This window comes from Aphidius gifuensis, linkage group LG1 (assembly GCF_014905175.1).
Source record: "Aphidius gifuensis isolate YNYX2018 linkage group LG1, ASM1490517v1, whole genome shotgun sequence".
In the NCBI taxonomy this organism is placed as follows: domain Eukaryota; kingdom Metazoa; phylum Arthropoda; class Insecta; order Hymenoptera; family Braconidae; genus Aphidius; species Aphidius gifuensis.
Genome location: NC_057788.1, coordinates 20,090,839 through 20,104,929, shown reverse-complemented (window position 1 = coordinate 20,104,929; position 14,091 = coordinate 20,090,839). Strand labels below are relative to the sequence as shown.

Sequence of the window (14,091 nt, the reverse complement as noted above, 5' to 3'; positions counted from 1 at the left end):
ATAATAATCTTAATCTTATCGTAGTGAATCGAGCTTGGAGAATTCTTCAATTTACTGCTGCTCGCATGAACAATAAATATTATATTGAAAAATATTTTTTAGCACAACATGGATAAATCAAACGACAATCATCTCACTTATTAAAAAATGTAGTTTTTTTTCTTTCAATTTTATCATTTGTTTGAAAAATCATATATGTATAAAGTTAAAAATTATTTGATAATAAACTGTACAATCTGAATCATAACGAACTTTCAATTGTATAATTATTAATTACAATTAAATTTATTCCACAACAAAATCACCCTCCTTGAAAATATTATCAATAAAATAAAATAAAATTAAAACAAGTATTTTTCCATGGAGTGTATATACCCATATAAAAATTTGATTATGATATATACCACTTGATGTAAAATATATGTATTATTAATACTGAAATTTTATTTGGAAAAAACCAGGTGAGGTCAAGTATAAAATTTGATCAACAGTTCAGGCTCGATTACATGCGTCAAAAATATATTTCCTTTTTGAATTTCTGGTATCATATCGTAATTAATATACTCACAATTAGTGATTTTGTTTTTTTTTAAATACTGTTTAGCGAATAATTTTTATTTTGCCAAGAGCTAATGGTCGTAATACTGTTTGTATTATATCCATTTTTAATATTAATTCTAATCTGTAATTGTTTAGTTCCATTTTAATTATAAATTACTCATTCGATAAGATTATTATAAATGTTGATTTCGAAAATGTAAATCTCTAATAATAACGTATCATTGCATAAATTATTAGTGTTAAATTATTTCAGTTATGATTGATTTATTCCAAAAATAAGTTGGGTGAAAATTTGAAATACAAATTCAATATTCCAAAAGCTTCAAAACCATTAAAACGAAAACTATAATCTATAAAAATTTAACGAGTTAAAAATCCTTTCGAATAATGTATTTTTTCTTTCAATTTTTAACAAAAAAAATTTTTTCACATAATATCCTAACATATTAGTTAAATTTTAATTAACGAAAAACAAAATAAATGAATAAATGAAAATAAGAATAGTAGGTATATTAGAAAAATTATAATATTATCAGCAATATCATTATTATTAATTTAATTGCAAAAAATTTCCCAATGAAATATTTTTATTACGAGAATAAGATGGGGTTTTTTTAGCCTCAGTTTGAAAATGTTTTTAATTATTATTTATAAACAAATAAAGATATATATTCTGTTATCACTCGTTGAATTTTATTGAGCGTTACTGAAAATTTATACAACTTTAATATTTATTTGACATACAATTTACTACTGTACATTATCAGGAAAATATTTACCTTTTAACCAAAACAAAATTCATCATGAATAATTAAAAATGTAATATTTATTTAGTTGTTGTACGAGTACGTTTATTCCATGAAAAATTTGCACCATAAGATCGTGGTTTTGGATTTGAGACATTTGGCTTTTGAATATAATAACGCCATTTCATTTTGTCACAATGTTCAATGGCCTCTTCTTTTGAAGTAAATTCAACTTTAACATTTGAGAGTGGATCACCTCTGTATGTATGAAATTGATTGTTTAATAAATTAAGAAAAATATACAATAAATAAAATTCAAATACTTACGTTGAGCACCAACCCATCAATTGATTTTCCCAACGTTCTCTCGTATCAAAATCAATTTGCCAATAGTTGATATTATTTGTTCCCGATTGCATGGCATTTTTAGCTGGTTGAAAAATACGAACTGTTCTTGTTTTTATATGTTCTTCTGGTACACCTGATACAACTGATATATCTTCTTGTTGTGATATTGTTATGTGTCCTTTCATTGCTTCATGACGTTGAGCTTCAGCTGGCATGGTTGCCAATGCTTTTAAATCTTTTGGTGAAGTGTCATTACCACATCTTGCAATTCCAACTGTAAATCTTCTACTGGGACTAGAAAAAGTGAATTTTAATCAACAATATAAAATTCACTTATGTAAAATTAATAAAATTGTTAGAAGAATTAAAACATGAATATAAACAAATCATAGATGAAGCCATTTTTTTTTCAGCTGTCAGTTTTGAGAAAGTTTGTGTCAAAATATTGAGTGAATAAGGTAAGTAAATAAATAGTGAAATTTAGATTATGTAAAACTTTTAGGTTAACTGAAGATGAATAACATAGGTTTAATTTATCAAGAATTTAATTATTATGTAATAGTAAAAAATATAAGTTACCTTTGCAAATTTTGTGCAAAATTTTTTAATAAAATACGGGAACCCATTTTTTCAATTTGTAAACCACAACTTAGTACAGAAGTAACTATTTTTATAATTTATGTTACAGTTGTCAGATAACAAATAATAAATAAATATCCAAAATCCAATACATACATAATAGTTGCTTTCTTTGCCGTGAAGCATAGAGTTTAATAAGGAAGGTAGACGTCTATGACCGTAAAGATTATTAGCCACCTGACGGATTATTGTGGATTGCTTGAAAAAAAAAACACTTGTCGATAATTCAGATATGGATTGCAGATTTTTTATAATTCAGTGTAGGGTTGTTAATTTACCGGTGTTTGTTTTAAAATGCTAAAAAAATATCAGATTTTTTACGGCTCGATATACTTGGTTGGCAGGTTATGGAAAAATGAAAATCTAATTACGTAGGGAGTTTGGGAATGGTTTAGGCAAGTTTAGGAAATCATTATTATAGTTTAGGAAACAATAGTTAATTAGTTATTAATTAAACAAAAGTAGGCGTATCCTTAGTTGGCAGTATAATAGAAAAAATAAAGTAATAGGTCTAATCGATAGGAAATTTATTGATAAAGTTTAGGAAATCATTATTAGAGTTTAGGAAATTGTATAAATAATTGTAATTAATTATTTTCAATTATAATTTTGAAATTTTAATTAAGAGTGCGCAGTAGTATCTGCGCAAGTATTTTTCTTGCTACTTTCACGGCATTTTGGCGTCGTGACTGTAGTCAGTTAGCCACCTGTCATAATAACAAATAATAACAATATAAAAACAAATAACAGCAATAAATAATAACAAATATTTTATCAATAAAAAAAATAAGCAATAAAAATCAATGTGAAATATCAAAAATTGCAAACAATAAAGTCAATTTATTTATTAATAATAAATACTTTTTTTTGTTTTTCATAAGATAACTAATTGTGTTGTGCCATAAGAATAATTATAATATGTATCATGTTGATGATGATTTTGACACATCATTGTACTACTACATCTTTCAAACAAGTCAAGTTTTGACAAGTGTACATAAAGCAGCGGTAAATTTGATGATTGTTGAATAAATAAACGTAACAACTAACAAGTTATTAATTTATTTTTAATTAATGAATATTTTTTTTGTTTTTTATAAACAGACACACATAAATGCAAAGAGAATAATTCATAAAAAATAAAAATGATGATGGATTTGAGTCCTCGTTTGACTCTGAATGAGGATGCATTGAATGAAACACCAGAAGCAAAACGTCCAGTATTTATATTTGAATGGTCAAGATTTTTAAACAAGGTACTTATTGCAGCACAAAAAAATGATATTAAAGGATGTCAAGAAAAATTGGTTGAACAATTAACAGATGTATGCAAAATTCACCAGAACCACTAACACGATGTCTCATTGCAAAAGGTCTTGCAACATTATTTAGTGCTGGTGATACATTTTTATTATTTGATACTATTAATAAATGCTATGATATATTAAAAAATAAAGACGATACACCAAGTTTTTTACCAACAAAATTATCAGCAACATGTTGTGTTGGTGCAATGTATGAAAAATTAGGTAGAATGATGGACGTTCATTACGTTCATCTGATTCACAAGCACGTATTGAAATAATGAATACACTTGAAAAAGTATGAGTACAGCAATAACAAATGTACATAAAGATACATATGAAGCATCATTAAATTGTATGACTGATCGTTGAAATGTTAAATCATACACCATTTTTATGTATAAATGAAATTGAAAGTATGGCATCAATATGTTTTCGTGCATTTGAAGACATAAATTATCGAGTACGTTGTTCAGTTGCCAAATTACTAGGTACACTTGTTGCAATGACACAACTATCATCATCTCAAACATTATTTAATAAAAATAATCATAAAAATATTTCATCATCATTAAGTGATGGTGGTGATGATAATTGTAGTGGTAATGGTGGTAATAATAATAATAAAACAACATCACTTGATGTATTAAATATATATAATGTCTAGTTTTTCATTACGTGGTACTGGTAGTGGTTTTTTAAAAGGTACTGGTGAAATAATAAAAGGTAATTCAACATTAGTTAATCGTGAAGTACGTGTTGGTGCAACACATGCATATGTTATATTTGTACAAATACTTGGTGGTACATGGCTTGAAAGAAATACAAATATCATGTATTGGAATTAGATGCTAATCCAAAAGCAGCAAATTCACATGTTGATGCTGTATATTCACGTAAATGGTGAAGGTACACAAACAAATGCATGTCGTGAAATATTAAAATAAATGAATTCCATTGGTTTTAGTTGTGAAAATGCTAAAGATTCAAATCAAGAAACATTATACAGTCAACATTTGTTAGTATGTGCATTACAAGAAATAGGTAATTTAATAATTGGTCTTGGTGTTTACGTTGTGTATGTGTTGCAGTACCAAGTCAAATAACACCATTAATTGATAATTTTATTGAAAAAATATGTAAAATGACATGTAATAATAAAGAAATATCTGGTTATAGTTGTGCTCTATCAGCAATAATTGGTTGTGTACTTTTATCATCACTTGGTATACCACATACAAAAGGTAAAATAATATTTAATACTGCTGAAAAATGATTACGTACAGCAAATACTCATAGTCGTCTTGCATTAAATAAAATACATGCAAGTTGGTTGTTAATTGGTTCAATAATGACACTTGGTACTGGTGTTGTTAAAGGTTTATGACTAAGAATGTTATTATTATGAAAAAATTCATATCCAAAATCACCAGGAAAATTGGAAAGTGAAAAATCACGTGGTAATTTAAATGCAAATAACACTTGAAGGTAGAGCTGGTGCATTGGCACAAGATAATTCATCACCAGTTGTACAAGTATGGTCATTATATGAATTATCATTAATTGCTGATTCTAGTGGTCCAATCTATCGTGGCTATATTGAACCAACTTTATCAGTTGTATTAACATTATTGCTAAATGTATCATTTTCATATATTGATATTTATCAATGTATTGGTAAATTATTATCAGCACAACAATTGGTCCTGAATTACAAGGTACATACATCATCAATAAGTATGGCACGTTCATCATTTTTATGTGCATGTGGTATAATGCAACATCATGAAAACCCACTTGTACACAAGCTGAAGCAACTGGTTGTTTATAACAATTACATTTATTTGCACCAAAACATGTCAATTTATCATCATTAGTATCAAATTTATGTCGTACTACATTAAAATGTATGTAGAATTCTACTACATTAAAATTTATTAATGATAATTTTTTAATAATAATGATAATATCATAATAAAACTTGTAGTATCAATTCAAATTGTAGACAGTTCAGCAGCAATGGATGAACGTAAATTAATACCTGGAAAAGTTGTACTTTGGGATCATGAAATTGCTGTTGATTGGGCTGATCCAGTTGATAAACAAGTCATGGAAACTGTAAGTACGATTTTTCATTGAAGAAAAAACATTAATTTTTTTTTTTTTCTTGATAAAATGATGTATTGATTATCAATTAATTTATCTTCAAGTATCAGCAATATTTGTGAGAAATTTAACATTAGAGAAATGCCACATCAAAAAGTTCGTGAGATATTTCAAAAATCAACTGGTGTACCAATTATTAAATTAAAAAAAGTTCAAAATCACTTTGCATTTATACACTTTGAGATACGTGATCTTGCTGGACGAGTTTTTTAAATAATGACACGTATTTAAAAAAAAAAAAAAATTACTAATCATTGTCAGAGTGTAATTGTTGTTTTACAAATAATTTAATCAGGTCCAGGAAGTGTTGCCGCGTATCATCAATGGGAAGTACGTTGGGTAAAATTAATTGGTTCATCAAAAATGTTGAAAAGACAACGTTCTATTGAAGAAGCTGTTGCTGCAACCCGTAGTCTTATCATGCCACCACATGACGACAAAATTTATTATGAGAACAACAACAAAAAGCATCATACACTGGTTGTAACAAACGTGCAGCAAGAAAAAAAAATAAAAAAGACACAGAGCTAGTTGTTGCTGAAAACCCAACTGGATATAATCATATCCATAACATCAACAAAAACGATGATGGTTTACAAGAATTAACAAACTCAAATGGTCCAGATGGTATGATGATGCATCATGACATGTCGTATGATTATAAAAAAATTCTTAAGACATTTGTAAATCAAAATTTCCAGTCACAGTGTCGTTTTGTTAATAATAAAATTTATGAACCACCTGGTTAAGTTTGCAAGTTAAATTAACACAATAATTAATTTTAAAAAATAAAGACAGCTGTTTTTGTCAGCTGAAGTTTTTTATTTAAAAATAACTATGTTAATTGTTTTTTTTTATTTGATTTGTTTTAGACAATAATTCTACGTGACGAACATGTTAGTTTTGAATTTCAAGGTGATGTTTTTATGACAATTGAGCTTGCTGTTAATATCACATCAAGAAATGTGTATTATGGTATTTGCAATGTGCTTGCTAATCCACAATCACTTTATCTTTTACCATTCACATCAAATCGAATTGAAGCATATCATTGATTCAACAAAAAGACAATTACATTTTAAAGTGCTCGTACTATCATTTAAATTTTATTCTTATATACATTATCTTAATTATTTTTTAATCATTGATTTTAAATTTTTCACTATTAATGCTTTGATATTTAATTTTTCAAAATGATTATTTTTTAAAAGATATATTTTATATTACTGGCTTGTTTAATTGAATTTAAAGTGTTTTAATAATATTTTTAAAGCTATATATTTTTTTTATTAATTATCTGGATCATTGTAATCTTTAAAAACTTGACGTTCATATAAATATCGTATTTTAATCATTGAAAAAATTAAAAATAAAAAAAAGAAATTGTAAAACAATTATAAACAATTTTTGTTGATGACATTTTACACAACGACATTGATTATATGAATTATAAATGAACGATAAAAATTTCTGGTATAATTTTTTTGATATTTCACACTGATTTTATTTTTATTGTCTTTTTTTTTATTGATAAAATATTTGTTATTATTTATTGCTATAATATTTGTTTTTATATACATTGTTAGTGTTTGTTATTATGACAGGTGGCTAACTGACTACAGTCACGACGCCAAAATGCCGTGAAAGTAGCAAGAAAAATACTTGCGCAGATACTACTGCGCACTCCTAATTAAAATTTCAAAATTATAATTGAAAATAATTAATTACAATTATTTATACAATTTCCTAAACTCTAATAATGATTTCCTAAACTTTATCAATAAATTTCCTATCGATTAGACCTATTACTTTATTTTTTCTATTATACTGCCAACTAAGGATACGCCTACTTTTGTTTAATTAATAACTAATTAACTATTGTTTCCTAAACTATAATAATGATTTCCTAAACTTGCCTAAACCATTCCCAAACTCCCTACGTAATTAGATTTTCATTTTTCCATAACCTGCCAACCAAGTATATCGAGCCATTTTTTACCCAGATAACCGCAACTGGTAGAACGATGCGCTACCGGTAATCTACTGGTAGCTTACCGGTAACTACTACTGGTAGATAACTGGTAGCTCCTACCAGTAATTTCCAACCAGTATATTACTGGAATTCTGCTAGTAGATACTACCGGTAGGAACTACCAATAATCTACCAGTAAAATTCCAGTAAAAAATTACTGGGGTGCATTCCTTTAATAAAAATTTTTTTTTCGCTCTGCAATTTCGACCTGTAATACTGACTAAAATTTTATAGGAAAAAGCTGTTTCTTGTAGTGGCAGTACTGGCACATGACATTATTCTTTTTTTTGGTTCAATTATTGAAAGAATAACCTGAATGACAGTTCAATGTTTATTTCAAACTCAAATAAATAGAAAATAGACTTGTACTTGCTTGTTATTGTCACATAGGTCGTACTAGACATTAGTAAAGTCTGGGATATTACATAGAGAATTTTGTCATTGTTTCTGTTTCTAGCTATTTGTCGGTATTACAGGGCGAAATCGCAAAGCGAAAAAAAATTTTTTATTAAAGGAATGCACCCCTAGCATCAACCTTACTAGTCGATTACTAGTAAATCATTTTAGTAAACCTGCAGTCTAATTCACAGGGCATTACAATTTAGGGCTTTTTTACACCACTCACGGCGCTTGTGAAGCTTTCATATGTAAAATCTATATAAAAAAAATGTTTACAAGCACCATCAGCGGCGAAAAAAAGCCCTAAATTTTTTACAATTTAGGGCTTTTTTTTGCCGGTGATGGCGCTTGTAAAATTTGTTTTATATAGATTTCACATACAAAAGCTCTACAAGCGCCGCCAGTGGAGGAAAAAAGCCCTAAATTGTAATTGAATTGGACTGCAGCACCCGTATTCACAGGGCATTACAATTTAGGGCTTTTTTCATCCACCGCTGGCGCTTGTGGAGCTTTTATATGTGAAATCTATATAAAAAAAATTTTATAAGCGCCATCAGTGGCAAAAAAAGCCCTAAATTGAATAAAATTTGCCCTGTGAATACGGGTGCCGAAAGCCTCAACATTAGAGTATTTGCCATAATAAATAACACGTTTGCTTGTAATTATATTATTGAATAAATTAATTTTTTACGGCATACAGCTAAAGTATGAATGCAGCTTAGAGACTTTTTTTTTCTTGAAACAAAAACGTCCCAGAAAAATATGTAGCTAAGGAATTAATGTTGCTTAAAATATAATTTTTCAAGCGACATTGATGCTTGAGCTACATTTCTTCCTTAGCAACTGCTTGTCTTATATGTATATATATTTATTGATTTAATAAATGAAATACATGGAATTGAATTTTTAAAAAATCAAAATGTCTAAGGAAAAGTAGTAGCTAAGTAAAGAATGTGGCTAAGGGATTAATGTTGCTTAAAGCATACTTTTTCTGACCGCATTAATTCCTTAGCTACTGCTTTTCTTTGGGATTTTTTTTTATTTAATGAATAAAATACATGTAATTTTATTTTGAAAAAATAAAAATGTCCAAGAAAAAGCAGTAGCCGGCCTCGTAGAAATATTTCTCAGCCATAACTCCGGCTTTCTCCGGCATTACTCCGTTTTTGGCCCATTTCGAAGAAATTACGCTAGCGTGAGTTTGGTGCCGCAGAAACTATTCCAGCATTGGACTGATGGCGGAGGAATTATTCCGGCATAAAAGTAGTGGCGAAATAATTTTTCCGACATTGATCTTATGCCGAAGTAATACTCCGCCATCAAGCTCATGTCGAAGTAATTTCTCTGCCACCAACCTTATGCCGGATTAATTTCTCCGAAAGAAAGTCAAAAACAGAGAAATGCCGGAGTAAGGGGGGAGTAATATTTCCAGCAGGGCAAAAAAAAGATGTGGCAAAGGAATTATTGTTGCTTAAAGTCCTCCGCCACATCTTTTCTTTAGCTACTACTTGTCCTTGAAATTTTTATTTATTTAATAAAAAAATACATGTAATTTCCTTGTAGAAAAAAAAATGGCCAAGGAAAAGAAGTAGCTCAGAAATTAATGTTGCCAAAAATCAACGTTTTAAGAAACAATAATTCCTTAGAACATAATTTTTTGGCAAAATTAATTTCTTAGCTATATATTCAAATATTAATTTACTCATATATATTAGTTGTATTCATAAATATAAATAAATATAACAATACTTTTTTTATAGAAAGCGGTAGAATGACTTTTGATCTAGGAACGACACAACTCAAATAAATTAATTGCCAAAAATAAACAAACATAGCAACCATACAACAACACGTAGCAACGTGTTAGTATGAGAGAGAAAATAATAAAATATTAGTTATAAACAAATGCTAAAAAATTTCGACCAATCACATCACGAATAAAAAGCGGTCAAGTGTACTTTTTATAATAGGATTACGAGTTTTTTTATATATTCTATTAATATTTATATTAAAAAAAGTTAGCTACTGCTTTTCTTTGGACATTTTTTTTTTTTTAATAGAAATACATGTATATTATTTCGAAGAAAAATGGTAACTAAGAAAAAGATGTAGCTAAGGAATTAAAGTTGCCAAAGAAATTATGTTTTGAGCAACATTAATTCCTTAGCTACTGCTTTTTCTTGGACATTTTTATTAATAACCCGAGCTAAAAAATCTCAGTCTTAAAAATGTCGAAGTCTTAAAACAGTCTTTATTTGTCCAACTAGGAAGACTTCGGAAGACTTCCAATTTAAGACCTCAGGTCTTTCAGAGGAAGTCTTCCATTTCAAGACCGTAGGCTTCCGAAGTCTTCCATTTTTTTATTTTTTTTTTATTTTGAGCCGTAAAAAAAGCAAAAAATAAAAACCTACGAAGGAACGATCATAGGTCTCTGGTGTGAAAGTCGGATAGGCTGACTATTCAGCCATTTGTTCAATTGATATTTATGGAGATTATTTACCTTATAAACTTTTGACTTCTAATTTTTGTTATTTGAATCAATTTTATATTATAAATATCTGAATAAATATTTAAAGTAAAATTTAATTTAGATCTATTAAAATTAGAAGAACTTGATTTTTTTTTCTTAAAAATATATCAATTTTAAAAAATTATGTAATAAAATGAATTAGGTGATAAGAGCAATATGTTAATACGAATTAGCGAGATATAGTCGTTTTTATAGATATAAATTAATTAGAAACTTGATAACTTTATATCGGGTAGTTTGAAATTTTTCTAAGTTCCTTAATTTTTGTTAAAATAAATTTACAAGTCTTTTATTTCAAGACCGCAGGCTTTCGAAGTCGTTTATCTTCAAAATTTATTTTATTTTAATTTAATTTGAGGGTGGACCCGAAAATAAATCCCGCTGTGATATGAAAAATTTTTAGAAAACCTGGCGTTAACGCTTGATTTGAAAGACTACGGCAGCTTTGAAAATTATCAAAAAAAATTGTAATTTTATGTGAAAGACTTCGGAAGACTAATAAAGCGCGTTTTAAGACTTGGAAGACAGTTTAAGTTCAATAAAGCGCGTTTTAGGACTTGGAAGACCTCGGAAGACTGAGATTTTTTAGCTCGGGATATTATTTATTAAATGAATAGAAATTCGAAGGAAGAATGGTAGCTAAGGAAAAGATGTAGCTAAGGAATTAAAGTTGCAAAAGAAATTATGTTTTGAGCAACATTATTCCCTTAGCTACTGCTTTTCTTTGGACATTTTTTTTTTTTTAGCATTTAACATTTTTAGAAAAAGCAGTAGCTAAGGAAAGAATGTGGCTGAAGATTTAATGTTGCTTAAAACATAATTTTTCTGGCCACATCAATTCCTTAGCTACTTCTTTATCTTAGCTATTTATTTTTATCGGATTTTCTTTATTAAAATAAGTTGCTATAATTTTATTTGTATAAAATTAAAATATTCAAAAAAAGTCAATGGATTTAGTTCTGGTAATATGAAAGTAATTCAACAATTATTGATACATTTAATAGCAACTTATTATTTTTCAAACTGTGAATTAATTGACTGCCACAAACTACCAGTAAACTACCGGTAGATTATTGGTAGGACTTCCTGGTAGATCTTAGAGAGATTACTAGTAGGACATACCGGAAAGGTTTACCAGTAATCTACCAGTAAGACCTACCAGTAATCTACTGGTAGATTACCCTAGCGGATGGCTCGGCTCTCCAATGTAGCACTCAGTCGACAGCGATTTGACAGCCATTCGACAGGTTCGACAGCATATATAAAACGTAATTCACGAACACCGGATACTCAAAATGAGTTGGAAAAATATGAAATAAATATAAGATTATAATGACAATAACTTAAACTGACTGAAACCTTGACTAGTACATGTATTAAATATTAAATAAGAAATTAAATTATACACGGTAGAGAGGTTACATTGACATGATTCGCATTTCTACTGGAGTCAGAAAGCTGTCGAGCCTCAGACCATTCATCGGTAATTGACTCGGTCATTATTACCGACATATTTTGTCACTAAATCGACAGGCTTTCGACACCGAATTGAGAGCTGTCTAATTTATGCATTTTTCATTGTTTTAAATTGTTTAAACATTGGTAATGATAAATTTGTATTTTTTTTATGAAAAATAATAGAAAATAAAAAATAACTTGTAAAAATTACGAACAAAAAAAAAATTTTTTTTAATAAATTTTTACAAATTTTTTTTTATTTTCTATTATTTTTTTATGAAAAAAATACAAATTCTTCATTAATAAAGTCCTTCATGATGTTTAAACAATTAAAAACAATGAAAAATGGATAAATAAGACACCTCTCAAGTCGAAAGTGTCGAAAGCCGGTCGAAATGCTGTCGAAATGCAATCGAAACGGTGTCGAGACATAGTCAACTGGCATATAGTGATATAAAATTAAAAAAAAATTATTTTGGCGATTGTTTAATCTTTAAATGCTTAATCATACTGTTTTATTTTGTTTTTTTTATGCAATTGTTATTAACAATAGATTTAAAAATTGTTAACAAACAAAAATGATCATGTGCCTTCCCTGCGGGGGGAATTTTAATTTCTTTTTTAATATATATCGAAACTACTAAATATATTTCGTGACTACAAATTTATTTCATTTTTCATGGTTACAATGATTATTGTTACAACTAAAATTTATTTAATTTTCATTCATTTTGCTTGTTCCTTCTAATGGGTCATCTTCATGTCCGGAATCACTTTCTTCTAACTTTTTAAATTCTCTGTTTTTATTCATTTTGTTGTACCATGATTTTAGTCTGTCAATGTTAAATATATATTACAAAATTGTCGAGTTCGATTGTATTATTATTATTTACTTTTTTCCCTCGGTTGAATCAGGATTTAACGTTTTAGTTGTTGCTGAAGTTTTTAATTTTTTTATATTCATTTATTGTCAGTTCCTTTAACGCTATCACATCACCCTTTTTCCCCTCGAAATTTTCTGCCTCTTCATTCCATATAGTTAGTTCAATCTAAAATATATTTTCTTTAGTAAATTTAATATCTTTATTTAGTTTAATCAAATTTTTTTTCATTTAAATTTTATTTTACTTCATAATCACTGTCGTTTGCTAATGTTATTGTTCTTTTCTTTAATAACCGTCCTGACATTGCATATATAAATTCCACTTCACACCACCCCTTTTTCCCCAAAAATAATTACCGGCCGCGAAAAAATAGAAATAGCAATATTATTATGAGCATACGATAGTTTATTTAATTTGTAATATGACGAAAAAAAAATTTTTAAAATCGATGCATTTTTGAATGGTGGGGCTATTTGTTAAGATTCTTTTTTTATTAACAATTGCTTTTGTTGTTATTCCGAGTCAGCGACGCGAGAATTGAGAGAATTCGAATTGAAAAGTTTATGTCACTAATACTTTCACGGTGCGTGTAAATACAACAGCTGTGAGTGTGTGTGTGCGTCAAGTCGGGTACAGTCGGGAAGCGTCGGATAGCGTCGGATCGAAATAAAACTATCTCACTTTTTTATATATCTATCGCGGTCGCACAGGAGAGTTTTGAGTGGGGACTCGTGAGGGGAAACGCGTTAATCAAAAAATATAAAACTTTAAAAATTAATTACGCGAAAACGGATGGTTAAAAAAAAAAAACTTATTTGACTTACCCCCCCTAAAATATTATTCTCTACAACTTTTATTTGGAACATTTTTATCTAATTCTAACAGGGATCGCGGAATCAATTATTTTATTTTTAATTAATTTTTTTTAACCCTTTCCCGGGGGGATAGAATTTTTTTAATATTTTTATTGAAATCAGAAGGGTCGAATTTAGTTATAATAATTTTTTTATAAAAATGGAACCAA

The 14,091-nt window shown here is 28.2% G+C and overlaps 1 protein-coding gene, 1 long non-coding RNA gene and 1 pseudogene across 4 annotated transcripts; 2 read left to right on the top strand and 1 right to left on the bottom strand.

The window, feature by feature from the left end:
- Positions 1-1,167: 1,167 nt before the first annotated feature.
- LOC122851268 (NADH dehydrogenase [ubiquinone] iron-sulfur protein 4, mitochondrial) lies at positions 1,168-2,421 on the bottom strand. Of its 2 annotated transcripts, XM_044150401.1 has the most exons (4): positions 2,235-2,421; positions 1,635-1,949; positions 1,341-1,565; positions 1,168-1,267 (listed from the first exon to the last, which is right to left on the bottom strand). In XM_044150401.1, exons 1-3 carry the CDS (start codon positions 2,279-2,281, stop codon positions 1,388-1,390), a joined length of 540 nt encoding a protein of 179 aa, XP_044006336.1. In that variant the 5' UTR covers positions 2,282-2,421; the 3' UTR covers positions 1,168-1,267; positions 1,341-1,387. The 2 variants fall into 2 exon arrangements, with proteins under 2 accessions (XP_044006336.1, XP_044006327.1); XM_044150392.1 differs by having other exon boundaries at positions 1,226-1,565.
- A 549-nt stretch (positions 2,422-2,970) lies between these two features.
- LOC122860395 lies at positions 2,971-4,611 on the top strand (annotated as a pseudogene).
- Positions 4,612-4,634: 23 nt separating this feature from the next.
- On the top strand, positions 4,635-6,510 carry LOC122851332. 2 transcript variants are annotated; one of them, XR_006373679.1, is made up of 3 exons: positions 4,635-5,505; positions 5,604-5,716; positions 6,060-6,510. It is a non-coding gene; the product is annotated as an uncharacterized LOC122851332 (long non-coding RNA). The 2 variants fall into 2 exon arrangements; XR_006373678.1 differs by having other exon boundaries at positions 5,586-5,716; positions 6,060-6,168.
- Positions 6,511-14,091: the final 7,581 nt, after the last annotated feature.